The sequence below is a fragment of the Marmota marmota genome, unplaced genomic scaffold (assembly GCF_001458135.2).
Source record: "Marmota marmota marmota unplaced genomic scaffold, marMar, whole genome shotgun sequence".
Classification (NCBI taxonomy): Eukaryota; Metazoa; Chordata; class Mammalia; order Rodentia; family Sciuridae; genus Marmota; species Marmota marmota.
The window spans coordinates 41,012,411-41,038,832 of record NW_025999990.1 but is presented as its reverse complement, the minus strand read 5'-3'; the positions used below and the strand labels follow the sequence as shown (position 1 = coordinate 41,038,832).

The window sequence follows — 26,422 nt, the reverse complement described above, 5'->3', positions numbered from 1 at the left end:
AGCTATGTCTTAAGTTTAGCACTGCACTGGAGATGGAGTGACCCGCTGAAGCCACACAGCCTCTCAGAGATGGGGGTAGCTTGCCAAGATGACAATCAACCCATTTGCTGCAAGACCCCTGCCCCTGAAACCTTATCCTTGCCTTTGAAGCCCTCCCCCTTGAATAAAGAACTGAATCCACGTTCAGTTGTTCAGTTCCAGCTCCTATCAGGACTGGAGACCTACCAGGCGCTCCACTTTTCTTTCATCTAATTTTTGGCTCTGGCTCTATTTCTTACTAATTAATTCAGACTTTCTATTCCTCAGGCAGCTCACACCTCCTGAGCAGGAATCTACCCTGTCAGGGTGCCGGCCACCTCACAATATTAGGGGCTTTGATGCCTCTCTTTAACACTTTGAGAATCTCCTTTTAAACAAGTGGTGAGACCTGAAATTTTGTTTTACATTTTCCTTTCCAGCTGTAACCTGTAATAAAGGCAAAAAAAAAAAAAAAGAGGGGGGCGCGGCTGGATGGAAGCCCAGAAAAATCTGAAACAAAAATCCTAAATCTGTGTATCAAAGCATCGCTGTTGGTTTTCTATCATGGGACTGAGCATCTCAGTTACAGCAGAGGAAGGAGGAAGGGGTGGGAGAACAAGGTAAGGAGTTAGAACGAGAATTCAGATTTGGAGAGACCTGTATGAGAGTCCAATCATGCTCTGCCAAGGAAACCAAGGTTCAGAGGGGGAAGAAACTTGCCCACCATCACTGTGCTGTGCCCAGGACTGCAATTTAGATCCTGGGACTCACAGGCTAATGCTTTTCCCACAGTGGAACATCTTAGAGCCTCAATAAACTGCATTATTTTTAAAAAATTTAAGTCATCTCCATGTTTTTCAGTTCTCCACCAATATTGCACAACTTATTACGAAGTTTTGGGGCATCAAGAGCTGAAATCTAACACGAGTTAGTTTTGTTTTCCCCTTAGGAATAAAATTTTGGGGAGAGAGAGAGAGAGAGAGAGAGAGAGAGAGAGAGAGAAGAGGAGAGAATATGTTTTAAAATAAGACATAAAATAGGGATATATAACTGTTTATAATAAATTCCTCTGTCAGCTCTCAGAATCTTCAAAAGTCTATCAACCAAGTTAAAGTGAGGTTCAATCTTATGTTTTAAAGAGATGTTTTGATTTTTTAAAAACTTACCTATAGATCTTTACAGGAGATGTTTTCTGTATGAAAGTAAAGACACATAATTAGTCTTCAAAAATATTCCCCCAAAAAACATTTCAATTAAGAGGCAAATAAATTATGAGCGAATTTATTAGAGGTTTTGCAAGCTTGCTACACTTCACTCTTTTTTAAAGCTTTTTCTGCTTGGACCAAATGAAGGATGACTCAGTTCCAGAGCTGAGTCACCTCGGCAAAGCACTTTCACCATTAGAATGTTTACCCGTGAAAAGCAAAATGATGTCAGGGCAACCTTCAAGAATCTTCCATACCAAGCAGAGGGAAACGAGAGAGAGAGATCGACACCATCCATATCCACGTAGGAAAATAAATTAAGCTCTAATCCAACTTATCTTCTAGGTCTGTCTCTTTATTTGTATTTACTTATTTTTGAGATGAGGTCTCACTACGTTGCCCAACCTGGCCTCAAACTCCTGGACTCAAGTGTTCCTCCTGCCTCAGCCTCCCAGGTAGCTGGGACTAGAGGTGCATGCATGCACCCTGAGCCACAGGTCTGTCTCTTCAAATAACCCTTTCATTTATCCACCTCTGCCTCTGAGCAGTCCTATAAAATGACCGGTGATGATGTGAAAATTAATAAACAGAAAAAAAGGTGAAGAGAGAGAGAACAAATGGCAGACTGAGGAATGGAAACTTTTCATTTAGGATTTCTTACAATGAATAAATTCTAATTTGGACTCAACCTTTATAAACTCCTGCCAATTAATCAATTTCACTGTATTCTTTGAACAGACGAAGGAGGGAGTAGCACAGATTCTTGTGTTTTGTAGAAGAAACAGACAGATAGGATGACAGATTTATTCTGGAGATTTCAGAAGGATAGTTTTGCGAGTTGGGGACAAATTACAATTTCGACACTAGTTCAGATAAAGTGTGAAGTATAAATATTGTTTAGAAGCGAGGCTTTGACAAGAGAAACATAAGCGGTTTGCTACCAGGCTATCTTAAGTGTGCAATTTTTACTAAATAACCAAGTTTTTGTTATTTTAATAAACAGATTCTATTTGTGTGCAAAGCAGTGGCTTGCATCCTTGGGATTTTTAATCTCTGATTTTTATCCAGTCTGGCATCTGAGTACAGGAAGCAGAGCCAGGCATGGCTACTCTGCCCCCTGGTGGGAACAGCTTTCATTTATCTAGCCTTTCGTTTATGCAGAGAGGATAACCACCGAAGGGCTCACGGTTCCTGCATAATTGTCCCCACTACAGATAAAATATATTTCTAAAAGATTCTGAGCCAAATGTAACCAAAATCTCCACAGTCTGGTGGAACAATAGGTCAGGAAGGACAGAGATTAAAGGGAAGTCCCAACTTTTTCATGAAAAACATGTTTGCCCAGTAACTATTGTGGGGTGTCTGTTGCAAGGCAACAAATCCATCCAGAGCCTGAAAGAGTTCCCTCTCCCACAGGGGACAGATTCTTTTTAAAATTTTAAACTCCTTCAGATTAAAAGAGCCCAGACAATGAAAACAAGCAATGAATTCGTTACTTAGCTCTCTTCTCCCAGGGCTCTGAAAACAACTGAGGACTTAATGTTACCTTTGTTTAGAAATAACCCAGTAATGAGTCCCAACAATAGCTCAGTTTCTGAATGGGCCAACACAACTCCTCAAAAGTCACACTGCCAAAATTAACAATAAGTGGCTAACATCACTCAGGGTTAGCTAACTTATTCTGTGCCCAGCACTACTCCTAAGGGCTCTGTATGCATTGACTTATTTAATTATGAGATAATTAATAGTTGTGGGTTATTTGTTCTAGATAAGGGCACCTGACTCACTGGAGAAGTTAGGGAAGTCATCCAAGGACATGGGGTTTGAACCCAGGCGTTCTGGTTTCAAAAATCTGACTTTTTTCTTCCAGTCTGCTTGCCAGGACACAACTGCTGGTCCTCTTAAGTCACCACCCTTCATTTGCTGCTTCCTGTGCCAGCCTGGAGCACCCTTTCTTCTTGTCTAACTAGAAAATCCCTATGTATCTTGTGTGTCTTGGCTCAAATCTAGCCCTGGGGAGGCCTTCCCTGCTCACTCCCAGAGGACTTGCTGGTGGTCACCTCCTGGTCCACCCACACCTCATCCCAGTCTGTATGGGCATCACAACTCACAATTACATGTCCGCTCAATGCTGAGTTCTATAAGGATAATCAATACCTCCTACACATCTCCAGTTTTAGGCCTAGCAAAATGTTTGCTATTTAGTGTATACCTAATAAATTCGAAACAAACAAAAAGCATTATTCTAATGTATCTGCAAGGTAGATGTTGAATTCCATGAGCCACACAGTACCTTACAGTCAAATTGTGTGTGCACGTATATGTGCCTACACAAAGAACAAATTGTCGATCATGAAAATGAGCTACAGGTTCCAGATTGAGTTTATTCTCATAATCTGGGAACAAGGTCATGAGGAGGTCAACTTGACTTTCCAAAATGGATTCTATTCAAATCTACACACATAAGGGACAGAATAACATCGTACCATTTGACAGTCTGTGAGGTGGGGAGCAATGTGTTCCTTATGAAATGGGATCCTACATACATCGGGGCTCCCAGTCACAGGGTGAGGAACGTAAGTCACACCAAGCCTACATCCCAGCCATCTTCATCACAGAGCATATTTTAATGCTGAGTAGCCAGAAACCACCTGCGGGTCTGCAAGGAGGGACTGGCCAAAAGTATGCTTCATCCAACATGGAATGCTGACAGGAATATGGATTCCTGACAAAGTGTTAAACGGAAACACCAGGGTGGGTTTTACCCTTTGTGTAAATACATCTCTACATGTACACAGAAAAAAAAAAGTCTGCTAAAAATACACGGGTTCCTTGGGGAAGCAGAAACAGTTGATTTCCAGAATTTTTTCTTCTGCTTTTCTATAGCTGATTCCATCTTGTATTTATACAAGAAACAAAAGCTTTTTTTAAAAAAATAACTAAAAAAAAAATGTTACCCACACAATTGTTTTCTAATTTTCCCAGACAAGAAATGAGGTTGATTTGCCTTACTAATGAAATGGAGTTAATTAATTCCAAGGACAGGTTCTCTCAGACAGAATCTTGGCCCCTGGCCTGCAGGGAAGAAGAGGGTCTCCTGCTGAATGGCAAGGGGACTCTCTAACCCCAAGTCCTACTCACCTTCATCTACAGGACTCGACTTGTCCATCAGGAAACAAAACCCTGAAGAGGTACCTCAATCCCACCCCCAGACCAGGTAAATCTTCATTTCTAAATTCGTAAAAAAGTACCACTCTCAGGACTAATTGGGCTTTTTGGAATCCGAGTGTTATGAGTCAGCCTCCTAGAGCTGAGCAGCTATCAGGGCGATGGTGAACCTGATCCTCAGTGCCTACTCGGTGATAGCTCAGCTTAGCACCACTTCTATAAAGACACCTGTCCCATGATCCCTGACCTTGGGAGGGCTCAAAGGAAGCCTCCTGGAGACACAGGGAAAATATTTCCTTATCTCACTGAACCTAAGACAACACTGATTATAAATGTCAGAAGGAAAACAATTACACCACATGATTGATTGTAAGAGTCTCCTGATTTTAGATTGATGAAAGCAAAAAAAAAAAAAGCACAGCACAGAACTGGTGAGATAGGGAAACTGCACGATGGTGTGGTAAGTAAAATATCAGAGAGAAAGGAGCCATTCTCCTTGAGGAGCAAGGAACCCTTTACCCACATGGAGATCGGCCAGGTGCCAAGTGGACTGTAGCTCCCACCTTTGCTGGAACAGCTGCAGAGGAAAGGACACAGGCCCTACCTGACTGCCACAAGTGCTCAGGGGACCAAGTTCTCATCCCTCAGTGCCTCAGCTAGGCCACCCAAAGACAGAGGACTTGAACTAGGGTGACTGCGGCAGTGGGAATGGAGAAGAGACAGACTCAGTAACAGACTGAAGGTAGGGGGAAAGGAGACTAAGGAGTGGAAGGTACCCCTAGGTTTCTGAGTTGGGTGAAGATGGCCAGAATTGGAATTCCCACCTGAGAAGCATGATGGGAAAAGCAGATCCGTTCCATTGAATCCCTTTGCATTACAGATGCCTGGGGAGACCCGGAGGAAAACAAGCCATGGGACCAAATTAAACCACCCATAATAACACTGATCATCATAGCTGGCAAACAGAGCACCCACGATGTGCTAGAAACTGTGGGAGGCACTTACACATGCGTAGCTGTTGTTTTTTACAGATGGAGACCCCAAAGGTGAAGGGCTTGCTCTGGCTAGTATGAGATACAGCTAGGACTGGAAAGAAAAGCTTCCCTGGCTGAGCAAATGCTCTGTGTAAAGCCCTGCGGGCATTTTCTTGTGGTACCTGGACAAGCTAGGGGTGGGACTGCTACCAACCAGGCCTGGGCAAATTCCTCTGTCTCCTGAGGTTCTGGTTCAGCCCTGGTCTGGAGTCGAGCTGCATTCACACTAACAAACATTCCCACAAACATCTGATCCACTGAGCAATGTTAAAAGCAGGTTCCCTGCAATCAGGAACCACTGTCAGGCAGTCTTGACTGGAAATTGGTGGCAGGAATGGACACTCATTGAGGGCGCTGAAAAGAAGAGTGTTTCTTAGAAATTTAAGGCTAGGGATGTGAAACTAACGTTTTGCATGATCACTTACCTCTTTCCAAAAACACTTCTGGTAGCCACAGATGATAACTTCAGCTGCATTATGCAAAATGAGAAACACAGGAACGGCCTGAAAGAAAACAGAATAATAAGCATGAAAATATTTTCTCCAATCTCATAGTTACATGATTCTTGATTTTTGTTTAAAAATAAAGATCTGTGGGAATGTCTGGCATTCCCATAGAGCATATCTCCAGCAAACTCTTCTGCATACATTGGCGCTCTTTGGGGGGCATTATTCTTGGTAGGGTGGTTGGAAAGGCTCCCCTCCTGTAGGTTTTCTCATCAAGAAACAGTTATTGCCAGGTGCAGTGATGCACACCTGTGATCCCAGAGGGGCTCAGGAGGCTGGGACAGGAGGATCAAGAGTTCAAAATCAGGGGCTGTGGCTCAGCGGTACTGCACGTGCCTAGCATGCATGAGGCACTGGGTTCGATTCTCAGCACCACATACAATAAAATAAAGGTCCATCAACAACTAAGAAAACAAAATTTAAAAAAAAAGAGTTCAAAATCAGCCTCAGCAAAAAGCAAGGCACTAAGCAACTCAGTGAGACCCTGTCTCTAAATAAAATACAAAATAGGGCTATGGATGTGGCTCAGTGTTCAAGTGCCCCTGAGTCCAATCCCTGGTACCAAAAAAAAAAGAAAGAAAGAAACAGTTATTAAGCACCTCCCGTGTATCAGGCAGCATGCCAGGTGCAGGGGACACATCACATGAACAAGGTAGACATTGCAAGGGATCCTGTCCCAAGTATGTGAGAGCTCAAAAGGAACACACAGAAAGGCACAGCTGACCCAGGCAGGGACAGCAAGTCTTCTTGAGGAGATGAAGACCCAAGTCCAAGTGAGAACTGGACTCACACAGAGGTGGGCAAGGGTCTCAGAGAGAACAGAGCAGAGGCCCAGAGAAACAAACCCAGCTCCTCCATGGAACTAGAGGAAATTGAGCATGAATGGAACATACAATAAAAGAAAAGCAGGAGGAGAAAAGGCAGAGAGCAATGACAGGCCACATCAAGGAAGTAGGAGCATCCATGGGCCACAAGAATCACTGAAGAATTTTAAGGCAGACTCAGATATGAATTGATCTGCAAATTTAAAGGAACTCGGGGAAAGGAGACAGAGATGGCTGCAAAAGTCTAGGGATACCATAGACTGAGCCTCCACCCCCAATATATCCACATCCTAATCCACGGAACTTGGGAATGTTACTTTATATGGCAAAAGAGGGGAGGGGGTCTTTGTGAATTTAAGTAAACAGGAGATTATTCTGGATTAGCTGGTGGCCCTAGATGCAGGCATAAGTATCCTAACATAAAGAAAGGAGAGTCTGATACACACAGTCAAGAAGCACTGGAACCCAGAGCCACTCAAGTGATGTGGCCACAAGCCAAGGAATGTTGACGGACACCAGAGCTGGAGGAGTTGAGGAAGTTTCTGCCCTAGAGCCTCTGCAGGGAGTATGATCCTCCAATGCCTTAATTTCAACTCAGTGAAACTGATTTTGGACTTATGGCCATATGATTCTGTTGTTTTTAGCCACCCAAATATGTGGTAATTTTTTACAGAAGCCACAGGAAACTGATACAGTGACTAGATGGTAGTCTAAACTGGGTGGTGGCAATGCAGTTGGAGAAAAGTGGCCACATCAAGGAAATACTTAGAATATGGAACTGAGGAAATATATGGATAAATGGGACCAAATCTGCACAAAGTTTAAAAAAAAGGAGGCAAAGATATAAAAAATATAACACAGTGGGCTATTAGGACATGCAAGGATCCATTGCACATTCGCTAAGAATGACAGACTCTCCTAACTTGACAGGTTATCTTGACAAGGTGAGGGGGAAGGAGTAAGGGCAGGGGTTCTGTTATTGTCTTCATTACTGATGACATAATGATGTTTCACGGAAGGCAGAAAAACACCAAGAATAAGAGCACTGTTTTGGCATCTTTCTCTTGTGGAGAAAGGCAAGCATCCAGGCTGCAGTTCCCTGGTAATGTGGGGATAACAGCTGGGGCTGCTAGAAGGAACCACCGAAATCACAAAATCACTTTGGAGAAGGACCATGATCAGGGTTCAGCACTGTTCAGAAGATGGTAATCACTAATGGGCAGCTCATCCCATTGTTTCAGCTCAGAGGATCTGCTTCAAGATTATGCAGCTCACCTCCTTGCTTTATCTTTAGAGAGGATATATATTTACCTTGTTTTTAAAATTTTTATGATCATTTAGCTTCTGCTCTATTTCAGTATTCTATTCTACTTTGCATTATTTGTTTTTCTTTTTTAATTCTTTATTTGCATTTTCTTGCCTTTTAAAAAACATGTCTTTGTTTTTCATTAAAAGATCAACTCAGGGCTGGGGTTGTTGCTCATGATAGAGTACTCACCTAGCATGTGTGAGGCACTGGGTTCAATCCTCAGCACCACATAAAAATAAATAAAATAAAGGTATTGTGTTCATCTACAACTAAAAAATATATATTTTTAAAAGTTCAACTCATGGGGCTGGGGTTGTGGTCCAGTGGTAGAGTGCTTGCCTTGCACACATGAGGCACTGGGTTCAATCCTCAGCACTGCATAAAATAAATAAGTAAAACAAAGGTATTATGTCCATGTTCAACTTAATTTGTTTTTTAAAAAAGCTCAACTCATTTTGATTTTTTCTTTTCAAAATCAGAGTTTATTTCAATCTTTTCTGTTTTGCATTTATCTTTTGTGCTTTTAATAATTCCTCTTAAACTTTTCATATTTTAAGTTATTTTATATGTGTTTTAAGATGATTAAGGGAAGGGCTAGGATGTAGCTCAGAGTTAGCCCACTTGCCTAGCATGTGCAAGGCCCTGGGTTCAATTCCAGTCCCACAAAAAATGGGAAAAAAATTATTAAAGGGCATTTTTTTTAAAAGGTGGCTTTATCCATTAGGCCCATGTTTGGCAAGGTGGGCCCCAGGCATTCCAGTTCTTGAGAAGATGGCAAAGAAAGTCTTAGGTTAATCATGTGGCACATGAAAGTGAGTAAGCTTATCAAGTGAAGACCTTATTTGAAATAGCTTTTACTCCCTGGCTATAAAATCAGTAATGAATGGCTGCAGTTGTGGCTCAGTGGTAGACTGCTTGCCTAGCACATGTGAGGCACTGGGTTTAAGCCGCAATACCACATGAAAATAAATAAATAAGATAAAGACAGTGTGTCCATCTGCAACTAAAAAAAGGTATTTTTAAAAAATCAGTACTGAGATCAGATTTATAACTGAGACCCTAACACTACACCTACTCTGGACTTCAAAGAGGCTTAATTTTTTCAATTTTATGAACTGTAGACTACTCAATTTTTCTAGGCTCTACTTGGATCAGATTCTGGAAAACGATCCATCCCTATGTGTAGAATTGATTTTAAAGCACACTAATAGTAGCTGCCAACAATGTGTTAAGCATACGGTGCCAATGATTTATTTGCATTCTCTTATTTAAAACTCCTCCCAATAACTCCACTAGTAGATGCTATTACTCTGATTTTTAAAGACAGGAAAACTGAGGTGTAAAGACTAGGCCTCTTGCTTAAATTCTCACAACTGGTTCTGGGAGAGCTGTGACTCTTGACTGCAAGCCGAGGCTCCTAGCCTTTATGTTATGGCTCTTAAATTATGTCAAGTCCCTAGTGAAAGCTTCCCAACTCTCCAACTGTCTAAAGTTCAATCTGATTGGTGTGTTCCAAATCCTGGCAGTCTGCTTATTCCAGTAAAACTGGTACAATATAAAATGGATGAATCAAGTAAAATATATGCCATTTTTAAAAGGGATACCTTCAACTCCTGTTTAAATTTTAAATCTGAATTTCTTAATCCATTTTTCCAACTGAGAAGCTAGCAGGCATTAGAGATAGCCTACAATTGACCAGTTACACTCTCTGCCTGTACAAGGGGCTACCAAAAACAGTATTAAGCCAGGGATGCTGGCATAAACCTGTGGTCCCAGCCACTCATGAAGCTGATGCAGGCCAAGCAAGGTGGTGCACACCTGTAATCCCAGTGGCTTGGGAGCCTGAGGCAGAAGGATCGTGAGTTCAAAGCCAGCCTCAGGAAAAGTGAGGCACTAAGCAACTTAGTGAGACCCAGTCTCTAAATAAAATACAAAATAGGGCTGGGGATGAGGCTCAGTGGTCGAGTGCTCCTGAGTTCAATCCCTGATAACGCCTCCCCCAGACCCCCACCCCACCAAAACAAAAAAGTCTGATGCATGCAGAAGGATCACTTAAGCCCAGGCGTTTGGGACCAGCCTGGGCAACATTCCAAGAACCCCATATCAAAAAATGAAAAGGCAAAACAACAGTATCAAAGAAAGCAGGCAACTTCACCAAGCTTTCTTGGCTTCTAATTGCATAGGTCCTTGTCTGAAGTGTGTTACATTAGTTCAGAAGACCCTTTAGTAACTGATTCTTTAGGATACCTGCCATTATCTCTGTAGAGTTCGCTTCAGCAGGGACTTCTGTTAAACCAAACAAAAATCCTGAAAAATGATAACAGCAGTAGTAGCAGGTGAGACACATTGAATGCTTAGAACATACTAGACACTGATCTACCTGCTTTCACATATTTAAAATGCATAGTGACTCCACAAATGAGCTACTATTAACATCCCATCATACAAATGAGAAAACTGAGGCATCCATTCTGGTTCCCCTTTCTAACCTAAATGTCTACTTGCTGCTAAAGAGAACGGAAAAATAAGTATGTGCTTCCACAATAACAAGAATCTTGGAATGCCCTCAACAACAAAAGGTACAGTCATCCTTCATCAGGAAAAAAAATGACCCAACATCAACCACTGTCAAGCTCAAATCATCATTTTTGACATAAGTCTGCCAAAATGTAATTGGCCAAATTTGACTATATTGCAGGTCAATTCATTGAATTACTTAGGGGCACAATTAACAACTAATTTATTCTTTAGAGTGCATTAGCTTAAAATTTAACATTTCATCTATGTGCTAATGAATTTTTTTCGGATATGAGAAGAAAGTGGTAACTATTCCTTAGAAATATTTCATTATTCTCATGCTTCTCAGATGGAATTTTGAAGCCTTAATTATTTGTTCAGGTGTTGGAACTAACCTAGAGCAGCGTTCTAGGGGAAACTCTGGCCTCATCTGCAGAAATGGCCTTGGTCACTCTGCAGGGATGTGGATGACCCTTAGTCAAGCAAGACCTGGGCTAGTTTTTTAATTTCTATAGAATGCCAGTCCAGCCAGGTATGGTGCCTGTAGCAACTTGGGAGGCCAAGGCAGAAGGATAGTAAGTTCAAGGACAGCCTTAGCAATTTAGTGAGACCTTGTCTCAAAATTAAAATATTAAAAGAAAATAAAAAATAAAAAAGGATGGGGATGTAGTTCAATGGTAAGGTGCCCCTGTATTCAATACTCAGTACCAAAGAAAGAAAGCAAAAACAATCAAAAAAAATGTCAATCCTATTTTCTTCTCCTTGGGTGATTTTTAAATATGTAGGTATGTCCTTAATATTGAATATGGAATAACTGCACTCTAGACCCCTGCTTAAAGTCATGCTAGTAACTGTTGACAGTCCAATATTTATCAGAATTGTGTATGCAAGAAATAATGTTCCTGAGGAATTTTCTGAGGCTATCTGCCTACACTAGTATGGAGCCAGATAACTAGAGAGCCATGGTTTCTAGCCCCAGCAATTTTTTTCTTCTGTCATGTGTCTCCAAAGAACCCTAGACACTAGGTTATTGAGGGTTTTATTATAAGGACGGTATGGGAGAATTGCCCCATGAAGTCTCCCAGCCAATCCTCTATGAGGACCTGGGGAAACTTCCCTTCAGACCTGACAACAAGGCATAGCACTGCTTTTCTTCAGCAATGGCTCTGCTCTAATAAGCACTAAGAGTCCTGGGACTTTTTATTTGGCTACAGAAAGTTGAGAGCTAGATTCAAACCCCAGTTGCATTTATGTCATAAAATAATATGGCATAAATATGCATTAAGTCTCTGAAGTCTCATCTGTATTTCTTCTAAAATCCTCTGCATGAAAATATTTATCTTGTTTTCATTATAAGTATTTTTATAAACTACTATGTTAGCCAGCTTTTCATCACTGTGACTAAAATACCCAACAAGAACAAATTAAAAGAGGAAAAGTTTATTTTGGGCTCAAGGTTTCAGACATTCAGTCCATGGGCGGCCAACTCCGTTGCTCTCAGCCCGAGATCCAGCAGAGCACTGTGGCAAAAAGGACCGGCTGGGAGTAGGGTACAAGGGTGCAGGGGGACAAGACACAATTCCCAGGGGCAAGCCCTCAGTGACCCACCTCCTCCAGCCACACCCCACCAGTCCACAGTTACCACCTGGCACAGTAGTCCTTTCAAATTACTAATCTACGAAAGAGATTAATTTGCCAATTATATTACAGCTCTCATAATCTAATCATTTCACTTTTCTGAATATTAATTACTGCATTAACACAGGAGCTTTGGGAGGACACCTCATGTCAAAACTACAACAGCTACCGTACATCCTTTCTGGAAGCTATGAAGTATTTGAATATGCACAGGTGTACAAATAAATGAACATTTATAAATTGATTTGCATGATATAATTTAAGTATTTGTTTACATAAATATTTTATTTACATAAGAGGAGCTGACTGCCTTCTGCCCTAATGTACCTCCAGCACAAGCTCAGAGACCATTTCTGTTCTTTCTTCATGTATCACATAAAGTAGCTGACAGATTAGGGACCTTGTTGTATGAAAAATAGGCATCTGAATATACCAGGAATTCCTCCAGTTTGATAAAATTCAAATCCCAAGAGATATTCGTGGGTATAAGAAAAGGCCTCCGGAGGCAACAACCCTCCAGTTGGCACAAAAGCCTACACTGGAGTGATAGGCAGCTTTGCCTGGTTTCGATGTACTGCTATTTTTCTTGCACTTCTACCCGAATTCAGTTAAACTAAATATGCATATCCCACAGCACCCCAAAGAGTGCTAGTGAGACCAATAAGAACACGTTATCAGCTCCTTTTCATATAATCCCCCAAAAAAAGTTCTTCTGGGGATTTTAAATATTTTTATTTTTTAAAATTGTGGTAAAATGTGCAGAATACAAAGTTTAACACTTTAACCATTTTTAAATGTGGAGTTCAGAGGCATTAAATACACTCACATTGTTGGACACCCTTCATTTCCAAAACTCTTTTCATCTTGTAAATCTCAAACTCTGAACCCATAAAACACTAAACACCCGCCCTCCCTTGTCTTCTCCAGCCCGTTTAAGTATCACTCTATTTTCTGTCGCCATAAATGTAACTACTCTAAGTATTCCATATAAATTGGGATTATTCAGTGTTTGTCTTTTTGTGTCGGGCTTATTCCTTTAGTGTAAAGTCCTCGAGGTTCATCCATGTTGAAGCATGTGACAGGATTTCCTTCCTTTTAAAGGCTGAATAACATCATTGTATGTGTTACTACATTTTGTTTATTTAGACACTGGTGGACACTTGAGTTGCTTCTATCTTCTGGATTGTGAATAACAGATGAACATGGATGCACAAATATCTCTTCATATTCTAGCTTTCAATTCTTTTGGGTATATATCCAAAAGTGGAATTGATGAATCATATGATAATTCTATTTTAAAAATTTTCAGGCACTACCATACCATTTTCCAATGCAGCTATATGACTACATCTCTGACAGCAGTGCCCAAGGATTCCAATTTCTCCACATCCTAACCAAAAGACAACAATTCCAGTTATATGAGCAGTTACATTTATGGAGACAGAAAATAAAGTGATACTTAACCAAGGGCTGGAGGGGTCAATCGGGGGTTAGTGCTTTATGGTCCAGAGTTTTGGAGTTTTACAAGATGAAAAGAGTTTTAGAAATGAATGGTGTCGATGGCTGTTATTTTCTGTTTCTTTTTATACTTACCACCATAATGAGTATGAAGTAGTATCTCATAGGTTTTTGTTTGTTTCCTTGTAAAATTTATTTAATTTCAATATTTTTATTGGTGCATTTTAATTGTACATAATGATGGGATTCATTGTTACATATTCATACATGCACACAAATATCTCATAGTTTTGATTGGCATTTTCCTAATGATTAATGATGTTGATCATCTCTCCATGACCATTTATAAATCAATCATCTTTGGAGAAATGTCTATTCAAGTCCTTTGTAGATTTTTTAATCAAGTTGTTTGGGTTTGTTGTGTTTTCTGTTTGTTTGTTTTGGTACCAGGGGTTGAACTCCAGGGGCACTCAACCACTGAGCCTCATCCCCAGCCCTATTTTGTATTTTATTTAGAGATAGGGTCTCACTGAGTTGCTTAGTGCCTCGCCATTGCTGAGGCTGGCTGTGAACTCACAATCCTCCTGCCTCAGGCTCCAGAGCCACTGGGATTACAGATTGTTTGGGTTTTGCTGTTGATTTTTAAGAGTTCTCCTTATAGTCTCTATAATGTTTCTTTATCAGAGAAGTAGTTTGCAAACATTTTCTCTCATTCTTTAGGTGGCCTTTTTACTTTGTTGATAGTATCCTTTCATGCACCCAAGTTTATAGTTTTAATGAAGTCCAGTTAGTCTATTTTTTTCCTTTTGTTGCCTATGCCTTTGGTACCATAGCCAAGAGATTACTGTCAAATCCAATGTCATAAATATTTTCCCCAGAGTCCATAATCTTTTATAAGATTATGGGAAACACTTTTAGATGTAGCAAGAAGATAATGAAAATCTTGGGAGGGTTTTACTGAATTGCTGCCAAGCCCATGTTTTAAAAAGTAATCAGTGTAGATTGAACAAAGTAATCCTTGTAGATTGACTGAACTGCAACAGCCTTGATGAGAAAACAATATGAAAAAAGAAAAGCAACCCCTACTCAGCAGTAAGAGGAGGACAGCTTCTCCTTTCAACATCAACACTTAGATTCTTTCCTTCATGGATCCAAGTCCCTTTATGTGATACTGGAACCAAAGGCAGAGGAGACCCACAAGTTCCATCTTGCTTAACTGAGTAATTCACTCCAAATGGATTTAATTATTGATGCATGTCCTTCATCAACACCTCCCTCCATCTCATCTCCACCCACAATGTGTTGAGTGGCTGCTGAGCTCATGCAAGAGACAAACCATGACAAGCAGTTAGGAAAGATCAAGTTCAAAGAGGTCAGCAAGAAAACCAATTCCAGCCTTGTCAAGGTGCCTTAACCAAGATTTGCACAGTCTCTCCAACTGCTGACCCTGGCCTTCCCTAAGCAAGAGAATGACATGGTTTGAGCAGCAGGTGAATCACCAGCACCATGGCCTCTCCCCAGCAGGCTCACTCATGTAGGAATTTGTACATCTGTCCTAAACACTCTCCAGCACAGGCTTTGAGGCAACCCAGAGTAGGGGAGAATACTTAAGGCAGAAAATTATAATGAGAGTGACAATGAAACGTCAAAGTTATGCTGTCCAAAGATTGGCACTCATACCATCAGAGCCATCACCGCTGTGACGTCATGCAGTGTATGGGCAGGCAGGTCAGAATCAGCTGTGTCAAAGGGAGAGTAAGTTCAACATCATATGACACCCAAACTGGCAACACAGGAAGCACCCAGCACATGCTTGACACTGAGTATTCATGGTGGCTGCCCCTGTGGGGAGCCATGTATCTCTCATTGCCTCTCATCCCTTCTGGTTCCTCAAAGTCAGGAACCAGGTCTTCTTTGTCTTTAAGCCCCAGCACACAGTAGGTCCCAAATAAATATTTTCTTAATGGATAACCACAAAAATAATATTTAACTCTACGTATCATTTGTTTGTGAGTTCGAGGTGGAGAAAAATCCACAAAGAACTCTTTCCACAGGGCCCTTGCAGAGGTTGCCTGGCTTCCTCCTGGGCACTGCACATCAGAACTGAACTTCACAGCCTTGCCACATCACGGAGTCTTCATGGGAGAGCTACCTTGAAAGTGTTTTGCATAACAACACACCCACAGATTTTAACTAAGTATTTTCCCCCTAATTCCTTATGGATTCATTAAACTGACAGCTTGGCAGCAGCATATTGATGTCTGTTTTCTATCCAACACAAACTGTACCAATGCCTCATGTTTACCCACCCTAGGAAGCAACTGTGTAAAAACAAAGAAAAGATGCTGGATTGAGTCCTTTTGTTAAAAAAACAATAGTAAGTGTCTCCCACCCATCTTCCTCTTACTCTAATTGGGCATATTTGGAATTGGGTTGTTTCCCTTGGTTCAAAGAGTTTAAATTGAGTGGCTTCTCTTTGCTGGTTAAAGAAGGCTGTTCTTAGGTCAAAGTCACTCCACTGCTGGTACAGGAGAAGAGAAGGAGCTCACACAACATGTAAATCAATGCACTATTTCCTTCTTCTGCTGTTAAAAAGCAGCAGCCACAGACACTCAATGAAACAAGTATGTTTAGTGCTGAAGCTGATGTATGTCCTGGCGCGATCTTCTCACAGGTAACAAGGAACTCAAAGATCAGTGCACCTGTGGATCACACTTCGAGAAACATTGTTCTAGGTTACAGGACTCCCCATCTGCCTAAAGCTAGCAAGAGTGATATTTACAATGGACTTTAGCCCACCTCATATCCCTGTCCCTTTTTTGGTTGTTGTTATGGTTTCTCTATTGAGAATCTGCCACACCCTCTTCTTCGTCTATGGGATCCAGGTGGGGACCCTCTATGGCCAGGGATAGTAAATCAGTGTTCCCAACCTCTCCATCCACAGCAGTTGTTTCAGGAAGCAAGATCCAGGGCCAGCCAATCAACGTAATTCCATCCTCCCGACTAGTTTTAAGATTAGGGATAGGCAATGGCCCTGACTGATTGAATCTAAGGGAAACCTGGAACTCATACAGGAACTACTAGTAAGACTGTCTCCAGTTCAGTTATAAGAAAGTAAGCCTGGAGATAACACCTAAGAGAGGATGGCCTGGCTGTGAAATGGGGCTAAGACAGAGAAGAGAACAGAAAAACATTGAAAGAAGCTGTCATTGAACCTGAATCAAGGCACACTTCAGGTAGGTCTCTACCCTACAATTTTTATTTATACCAGTAAATTTCCTTTTGTTTAGACTAGTTTGTAAGCTTTCTAACACATGCAGTCAAAAGGGTCTTAAGTTATGCATGACTATTTTTACCTTGGGCTCATTCAAAAATCCAAGCTGGGTGCAGTGGCACACACCTGTAAACCCAGCTACTCAGGAGGACTGCAAGTTCGAGGCCAGCCTGGGCAACTTAGCAAGACCTTGTCTCAAAATTAAAAAAAAAAATTAATGGGCCAGAGATATAATTCAGTGGTAGGGCAAGCACCCCTGGGTTCAATCCCTAGTGCAGAAGAGGGAAAATCCTATGCATTGGTCCTAAAGACACAAATCTGGAACGACAAAAGGTGGGGATCCAGAAGAGCTGCCACTACCTGGGACTAGAGGCAGGTTAGCAAGACTTTCCACACCAACATCTCTTCCTGTGTCAGCTAACTGGCATCTGCCTCACCCACCACTTGTTTGGTGATTATGAGAATCACAGAAAAAGATACAAAGGAAATACTCTGGAAACCCATACAAAAGCACTCTTCGAACAGAAAGTATTATGAGCACAATGCGTTTTTCATTCAACCTTCAAAATTCTGGCACCCATAATTATCTGGAGCCTAGGAAAAAGTTGTAAAAGCCTTTGAGCAACAATTTTTTTCCCCCACCAAATCCTCTCTGTTGTAGGAGAAGATACGCGCCCTCTGCTGGACAAAGGATGTAAAGTGAGGCAGCAGATTCATAGGAGCCCACAGGCCTGATGGAACCAAGATGGAAAACCAGCTCAAGCTGCATGTTCTGGGCTGAGCACCAACATGCACTGCAGGTCAGTTCTTAGGCCCACCCAGGAAGTTTCTCCCACTGTATGTATCATTCCATCTTCTCAAGCTTATGAATCAGGAAAGAAAAACGATGATTTAATTTAGAAATTACATTCTCCACTGCTATTTTGCAACATTGTTATGCAGTTAAGTGGATTTTGTTTACTTGTTTGTTTTTACTGTTATATCTGAAATCTCAGGGACTAATATAACAAACAATATAAAAAGACAGAATTCTTTTGCAAAGTCACATTTTTCTGAAAGTCAGAACACAGACATTCTCTGAGAAAAACGGCAAGCCAGGAGTGGCATATGACTTTAATCCCAACCACCTGAGAGGCTGAGGCAGGAGGATTGCAAGATTGAGGCCAACCTGGGCAATGTAGAGACTGAATCAAAAATGTTTTTAAAAGGGTTGGGGGTGCAGCTTACTGGAAGAACAAGCCTGAGTTTAATCCTCAGTACCACAAAACAAACAAAAATAGCAGGATATTAAAAGGGAGCAGGAAGACTGGGGGTATGGCTCAGTGGCAGAGCACTTGCCAGGCAAGTACAAGGCCACGAGTTCCAATCCCAGCCCTGGGGGTGGGGGCAGACATTAATGCCACTCCTGATTTTTATGCCACCTTCCATCAATGATGGTTTCTCTTTATGACAACTAAATATTTTGAGGGATCTGGAAGCAGCTCTGGTTTTCATAGTTCCTACATTTGGGGAGCTCAGTACTGGGTGGAGAGGGTGGGAAAACAGAACAGATCATTTATTTTACTAACATCCCCATGTACTGGGTATCAACTCTGCACCAGGCATTTGTGTCCATGACTGAGGCCAGCATCCTCTGTACCATGTTACCAGTAGGCAGGGTTTGAGTTCCTCAGAAGTAGGGAGCCGACTGAGCCCCCACCCCACCCTCCTGCCCCCATAGACAGCCTGACTTAAGCAAGTGGAGAGCTGGCCTCCACTGAAGGCTGCTGAAGCAAAGCCTGTTGCTTCTCTTCTGCTTTTCCCTTGAATGGCTCCATCCTTGCAAGATAAGCTGGCCCTTTCTGATTTTCAGGTTATTTTCAATTCGGTGAAAGCAGGGGTAATGTCCCATGTTGGCTCAGACCCAAGACTTGTTCTCCAATCTAGCTTTACCATTACTAAAGCTGATGCTTTGCCTCCAACCCATGGATGAGACAGATGCCACATGCAATATGTTAAAAGGCAAAGAGGAAGGGGAGAGAGAGGGGTCATCCCTCCCCACCCCAATCTCTAATACTTACCAGTCTGGACAAAGCCCTGGACCCAGCATAGATTTTCCCCACAAACAGAATTGAAGCAGGAAGCCAAGTCAAAACATCAGATCTGAAAAGAGGAGGAAAAACCACAATAATATCTTTGCTGCTTTATGTTTTTAAAAAAAAAAAAAAAAGGCAGTTGGTGTCAGAGGCACCTAACACAGGGATTGTCTGAATATCCCTGATGGACTCCTTAAGTGAGATGTGGTCTTTATTCATTGTGAGAGCCACAGAGGCAGATGTCCTTTCTACAGCCCTGTCATTGTGCCAGCTATCTAGCACTATTGACCCCACAGTTGGAAATGGGAGAGGGCTTGCTGCAGGCCAGGAAAGAAAACAAATCTAATTTTTTTTTTCAAGGCTGGTGATTTTAATTTGGTCAGTAAAATTATAAAAAGACTCTTTACCTAGGCTATATCAAACAGTTCCATGGATTCACAACAAAAAGAACCACTAAAATAAAAATAATGAATTTTTAAAAATAAATTCTAGAACTTCAGCAGGGTGGTCATATGTTGACTTCAACCGTTAACCTGGCATTGCCGGAATTCTGTTTCAGGGAATCTTCAAGGACTTCTGAAGGGCTCATTTCTTTGATTCAATTGTGGACACACCAGGAACTGCTTTTTCATTACAGTGTGGAATCTCATTCTCCTCAAGAAAAGCAAAATCCTCATTTTACATACAATGCATATCACTTAAGGTTGCAAACTGCTTCCCCCATCTGTTAGAAATGCGTCTGATGCACTAATTCAGGTTCCCAAAAGAAACCGCATTTTCAGCCTCTGCTGCTGTAGTATTACAGCAGATCCCCGCTGCCTTCCAGTGACTTCTCTCCAGGTTGTCTTGTCAACTGGAAGAATGAAAAACCACAGACAAGGACACATGAGTATAAAAGAGTAGGACTCATCAAAGTGAGAAGAAAATAGAGCTTCCCCAAAGCCCAACAGGGACTGTAGTTAAGTGTGCTAGTCTAGGGATTTACTGGGTAAGGGCACTAATCAATACTGTGTTAATTGGGTATTGGAAAAGTACCAAAGCTATTGGTCAATATCTATGCTATCAGGTATTGAAAAAGTACCAAGGTTAATTGGTCAATGTCTATGCTGATCAGGTACGGGGAAAGTGTTACAGCTATTGGACCAGCCTGAAACATTCTAATTGGTTAGTCCTGAGTCCTGTAGCCTTCACTCATATCTGTCCCATCTCCCTTTTTCTGCTGCCCCAGGACAAGGAGTTTGCAGATAAATTTGGAATGTTTCTACAGGTTAATTTCAAGGAACAACCTATTCATTTAGAGAAGCCTCTTTGGGGGCCCATTCCCCTATCTTCTTCATTAATAATGAATAAACAATGAATAAAATAAGTGATGCTATTACCATATAGTATAACACAATAATCCCACAATAACCCCAACTCAGTGAACTGCTCTTCTGGAAGGGTATCTGCTCAAGAGATGGGCTTCATTTTATGGGCAGGGGCAGGCACCCCATCCAAGACCAGATCTAGATCTAGCATTTCAATGCTTCCAGGGGCTAACAAGTACTTCAGACCTTACTCACTACATCAATTCATTCAACAATACTTACAGAAACTAACACAGTGCTGGGACTTGAATATGAGCAGCAGCCTCACAGTCAACCTTTAGTGACTGCTTGTGACAAACCAGGCACTGTGATAAATCACTTCTATGCTATATCTTTTAAAAATATGCACAAAATTCCTATAAGGAAGTTGTTCCAGATGGTCCCTGACTTAAAAACTTTCAATTTATGATGATGTCAAAGCATTGTGAGAAATAGAAAGTCTAGTGGTCCATTTTCAGAATATAGTGTTGAGTCTTAATTGGGAAATGAGATCTAAATTGGGATATGAGATCTAATCCTAGCCATTTGGAGATTCAGTTGTAACCATTTTAACTATCGCCCTTTCCTGTGCCCGCCCCAATTTTTAAAATAGCCAATTGCATAGACTGTAACCCCAAGCTCCTCCTATCAGAGCAAGAGACAGTGCAGCATTAGGGATAAAAACCGGACTGGGGCGGGGGGGGGGCAACGTGCTTGCTTGAGGCACACACCCTTCTGCAGATGTAAAGCTGGCCTGGCTGAGCTACTCCAAGCACATTTTTGAGTCCTGGTGGCACCCCAGTATTTCTAACAGCAAGCTCATACATCTTTTCTGGTTTTTGTTTTTAATGTGGTATTCAATAAATTACATGTATATTTAACACTTTATTATTAATAAGTTTTGTCTCCACTGATTCTGCCCAACTGGAGGCTAAGTTAAGTGTTCTGGGCACGTTTAAGATAGACGAGGCTAAACTATAATGTTGAGCTGGTTAGATGTATTCAGTGCATTTTTTACAGTATTTCCGATTTACCATGGTGTTATCAAGGATATAACTGGGTTGTAAGTGAAGGTGCATCTGTATTATTACCCTATTGTGCCCAGAAGGAAACAGAGGCACAAAAACTTTAAAGGTATTTGCCTATGGTTAGAACAGCTGGTAAATGGCAAAGCCAGAATCTGAATCCAGGTCCATCTGGCTCTAAAGCCCCTTTTACACACTGCCTTCTGGAGGCTCATAGGTTATGGAGAAACACAGACATGTAAACAGATAAGCTGCAAACACAACAGAAATTTAGTAGCAGATAAAGCAGCTAATTAATCAAGGAATGTTCTCTGTTATCACCATCCCTGATGCAATAAGAGGTGTGGCACCCCCAACTAAAAGGAGGTCAGAGAAAGAAGGATGCAGTCTTCCCCCCTAAGGGGCCAGGAGTAACAGCAGCTAATTGCTCCTCCTCTAGGAAAAGGTTTCCCACTTGACATTAAGCTTGCATGGATCACAGGAGAAGGGACAGAGGCCTGTGACCTGCTGTCCTTGGAAGGAACCCCCGGGCTATGGTGCAAGCAGAGTGTTGATGAGGAAGTCTGGGGTGCACCACGTGAAACAGCAGCTGGTCTGGCTGCAGCACGCCCAGCACTGTGGAATGTAAGGTCAGTAGAGGCCCTGACATTTGTACTCCAGTCCCCCTTAAAATAAACAAAGAAAACGCCTGCTGAGTCAAATACTCCAAGAGATACCAGAGAATCTGAGGGGCTGTGGACGTGAGGAAAAGAAAGCAACTAGGGAACATCTTGTAGTTTAACCCCTCTGCCCTGAAACACAAGGAAATAACTTCCACCAGAACAAACACACAGACTTCTGGGAAATGTGGGACCAGGCACAGGGCACTGGGGCTTGTGTTGACCACAATCACCTCACTCATGGCCAACAGGGCAAAGCAGCATGCACTCATGGGAGCACTGGGGACAACTGTGGAAGAAGCCATTGGCTGTGGGGCCCTTCCTTGGCCCTCCTGGGTGCTCACCAATGTGAAGCTGCCTTATTCCAACACACGCCAACATAACCCCACAGCCGCCATTAAGAATAATAAACATGGGTGTCTGGGAAAATGGCTGCCAGAACAGGTGTGGGTAAGGCAAGTGTGAGAGGGTAGGAAAAAAGGAAAAAAATAACTAAAAATCAAAGATCCTATATTTGTATGGTTTCAAAGTTCTCAACTTTTTTTTTTTTTTTTTGTACTGGGGATTGAACTCAGGGGCACTCACCACTGAGCCACATCCCAGCCCTGTTTTGTATTTTATTTAGAGTCAGGGTCTCACTGAGTTGCTTAGCACCTGGCTTTTGCTGAAGCTGGCTCTGCACTCTCCATCCTCCTGCCTCAGACTCCCAAGCCACAGGCGTGCGCCACGCGCAGGCTCTTGTTCAACTTTTTAAGAATATATTCCAAATGAAAACAACAGAGTATAAGTTAGGTATAGTATAAACAACAAAAGACCTGAGAGAATACCAATTAGCAATCCATACATGCATATTTATGTTTTAAGTCAAAATGAATAGATTGTTCTATCAAAGATAATTTCCTGATGTATTTGACTTTTAATTAACCCACTAATTGTCTATCCAATAGTCAGATAAAAGAGCTTCTGCATATATTATTAATGTCTCCCCCAGCTCCCAACTACAATGTAAGCCTCCCAAGGATGGAAACTGTATGTCTTGCTTATATAAAATAACTAAAATACTACATTGATAACTGTTACAAAAGAGACTAAAAGACTATGCTAATGACATTCTGACCTCTTAAAGTCATTTCCAGTGATGTTTGAAATGAAAGCCAAAGTTAAATTGGGTACAGGGGTTGGGAGCTAGAGCAGCGCAGGGGACCCAGCATTCTAGACATAAAAATGGCATGTGCAAAGGCCCTGTAACGAGAAAAATTAGAGGAAGACAAGCTTAGCTTGAGTAGAAGAAGGGATAAACCCAGGGGTGGAGAGGATTCGACTTGAGTTTTGAAAAGGTTGCTCTGGCTACAGTACAGAGAATCAACTGGAATGACATTGGGGTAGTATGCTAAGACAGGGGAAACCAAAACAGGTTTGACTGGGGGAAATCATGAGTTGTCTTGAAAATTATGATCATCTCACTTTGGGGATACAAAGATGTAAAGTAGACAATTGCTATAAGGTTCTGGGGAGCCTCCCTTGTTCTCTAATAATCCAAAATATACTATTAAATTTGTCTTAGAGTTGATGTTTTCTATAGTCCCTAGTCTTCAATTTTGAGACTAAAATTCAAATATATTTTCTTCAATATAGTTTCTCCCTTTTGTTCATTAGTAACAGCAGTAAGAGTTTCCTGTGGTTTGGAAAGGCTCTGTCACAAGCTTATTCTTCATTGCTGTGTAAGAATATCTTGACCCCCTCCAAATCCATATGTTGAAATCCTAACCCCTGAAGTGGTGTCATTAAACGGTGGGGTCTCCAGAAAGTGATTAGGTCATAAGGGCAGGGCCCTGATGAACAGGATTAGTGCCCTTATAAAAGAGACTTCATAAAGCTAGCTCCCTTGCCCCTCCCACTACCTGGTGACACAGCGGGAAGTCGTCATCAATGAACCAGGGAGTGGGTCAGCCCCAGATACCAACTCTGCCGCCACCTTGATCTTAGACTTCCCAGTCTCTAGAACTGTGAGTAATAAATTTCTGTTGTTTATAAGCCATTTAGTCCATGGTATTTTTTTATAGCAGCCCAAACAGACTAAGATATCCATTAACTATTTATTAAGCACATGGTATATTCCAGTATTCTAGTCATTAAAGGTACAGCTCTTTAGACAGTCCAAGGCCTTATTTTTATGAAATTTACAAGCAAGTGGGAAAGTCAGGCAATAAACAGACTGTAGCAGCCATGGTAAGAGAGAAAGGAGCTGGGCATGGTGGTGCCCGCCTGTAATCCCAGCAGCTCTGGAGGCTGAGGCAGGAGGATCTCAAGTTCAAAGCCAGCCTCAGCAAAAGCGAGACTAAGCAATTCAGTGAGACCCTGTCTCTAAAACACAAAATAGGGCTGGGGACTGTGGCTCAGTAGTTGAGTGCCCCTGATTTCAATCCCTGGTACCAAAAAAAGAGACAGAAGGTGGGTGTATTATGCGTAGAGACAAAATCTGCTGCAAGAGAGAGCTGGCCCACAGCTGTATTTACATAATTTGAAGAACTACTGACAGTTGTTGTTTCAAGAATACGAATTTGGACCTCTGGCTTAAAGGGTTTCCATGACTGCTAAAGCACTATCCCAACTCTAAGGGCTCAGGCTTGGTGCAGATAAAATTCATAACAACTGGGTCTCCCCTGCTTCTCCAGTGTGGAGATGAGCTAAGGACAAGAGCTACCAGTTTGGTGTTCCTTTGTGCTTCTGTCATCCCATAAATATTTTTTTAAACAATTTTTTCTTCAGGAAGCAATGAAACTATTACTTAACATCTTAGCTAGCTCTGCTAAAACTGAGTACTATTCTCCAGGGAGATCCACCAAACAACTTTCTTTTTTCTGTTTGGTACCGGATAGTAAGCCCAGGGTCTTGTGCATGTTAGACAAGTGCCCAACCACTCAGCTACATCCCCAGCCTTTTTTATTATTTTGAAATAGGGTCTCACTAAGTCGTTCAAACTGGCCTTGAATTTGCGTTTCTCCTGCCTCAGCCTCCCATGCAGGAGAGTATAATCTTGTAATATTCACAAGGCTATGTAAATATTTTGAAAAGTATCTTTTGAAAGTATGATTCATTTTCTTGCTCCCAAGAACATTCCAGCAATTAGCTGAGTGACTTTAACCGCTAGCTCTAACAGATGGACAAAGTTTCAACATGTCCCTGGACTGAGTCCCTTCTTCTGTCAGAAGGCAGGTCATCTAAGCATGGGGACAGAAAAGATGCACAAGTACAGTGCAGAGGGTTGCATGTAGTGGAAAGAATGTGGCCTTTGCAGTTTAAAGCAAATAAGAAGGAGGCCATAGCCTGGGGTTGTCTCTGTACCCAGAGCTCTTACATAAGCAAACCTCTTGGAGACATTTATTGAAACTGATTGAAAAGTTTAAAAAAAAAAAAAATTAAACCTCAGCCAATCACAAGCAGCCACCAGCCCACTGGTTATACCAGTAGGAACCTCCCACTGAACTACACCGAAATAAGGCAGATGCCTTGCTATAGCCAATCAAGTTGTTTCTTTACTTTTGCATTCAGAGCTTGCTGTCTGCTATGCAGAATCTCTTCTGGTTGTTCTAAGTGTTGTCCAGCTCATGAATTGTTCGTTGCTCAAATAAGCTCTGCTAAATTTACTTGATCTAAAGTTTTTAACAGTCATCACAGGCAAACCTGGATCCATGTCCCAACTCTAAAGCTAGGTTGCAAGAACTCACTTGTTTCATATATAAAATAGGAATGATGAAGCTTAGAAGGGGCTAATGAGAAAACTAGACAAGAAAATGAATGTATGGTGTTGGGGACAGTGCATAGCACAGTCAACAAAGCAACACTCAATAAATGCCCCCCCTCTGACTTTTTTTTTAAACACATTATTCCAAGGACAGAAGTCATTAAAGACTGATCCATCTACCCACATAAAATGTAAGGGCCAAAAACACCATAATGTAGATTGACAGCTAATTAACAAATCAAGAAAAAAATACTGATAACAGAAAAACAGACTGAAGGTTAGTATTTTTATGTATAATGACTCTTTACAAATTGACGCAAAAGTCAACTCCCCAAAGAAAAACAGTAGACCAAGCAGTAATTTTTTTGTGTGGGCGCTCTCTCTCGCTCTCTCTCGCTCTCTCTCTCACTCTCTCTCACTCACTCACTCACACACACACACACACACACACACACACAAATGACTAATACATATAAAAAAGATTATTCAAGTCCCCTAATAATAAAAGAGCATTTGATTAGCTTAAACTAAAGATATAGCAAATTTTCCCCAAGAAACTAGCATTTTTTTTTGAGAGAGAGAGAGAGAGAATTTTAATATTTATTTTTTAGTTATCGGTGG

At 41.5% G+C, this 26,422-nt stretch overlaps 1 protein-coding gene across 3 annotated transcripts in view; it reads right to left on the bottom strand.

The window, feature by feature from the left end:
* The window catches only part of Tmem241 (transmembrane protein 241), a 119,444-nt gene that overhangs the window by 72,656 nt on the left and 20,366 nt on the right, over positions 1-26,422 (bottom strand). For 2 of the 3 annotated variants that reach the window (XM_048806439.1, XM_048806441.1), the window contains 2 exons: positions 5,851-5,928; positions 1,185-1,210 (listed from right to left, as the gene is read on the bottom strand). In XM_048806439.1, coding sequence (XP_048662396.1) covers positions 1,185-1,210; positions 5,851-5,928 — 104 coding nt within the window. Of the gene's footprint in view, positions 1-1,184; positions 1,211-5,850; positions 5,929-19,011; positions 19,094-26,422 lie in introns of all 3 variants that reach the window. The other variant, XM_048806438.1, reaches the window with a different exon arrangement.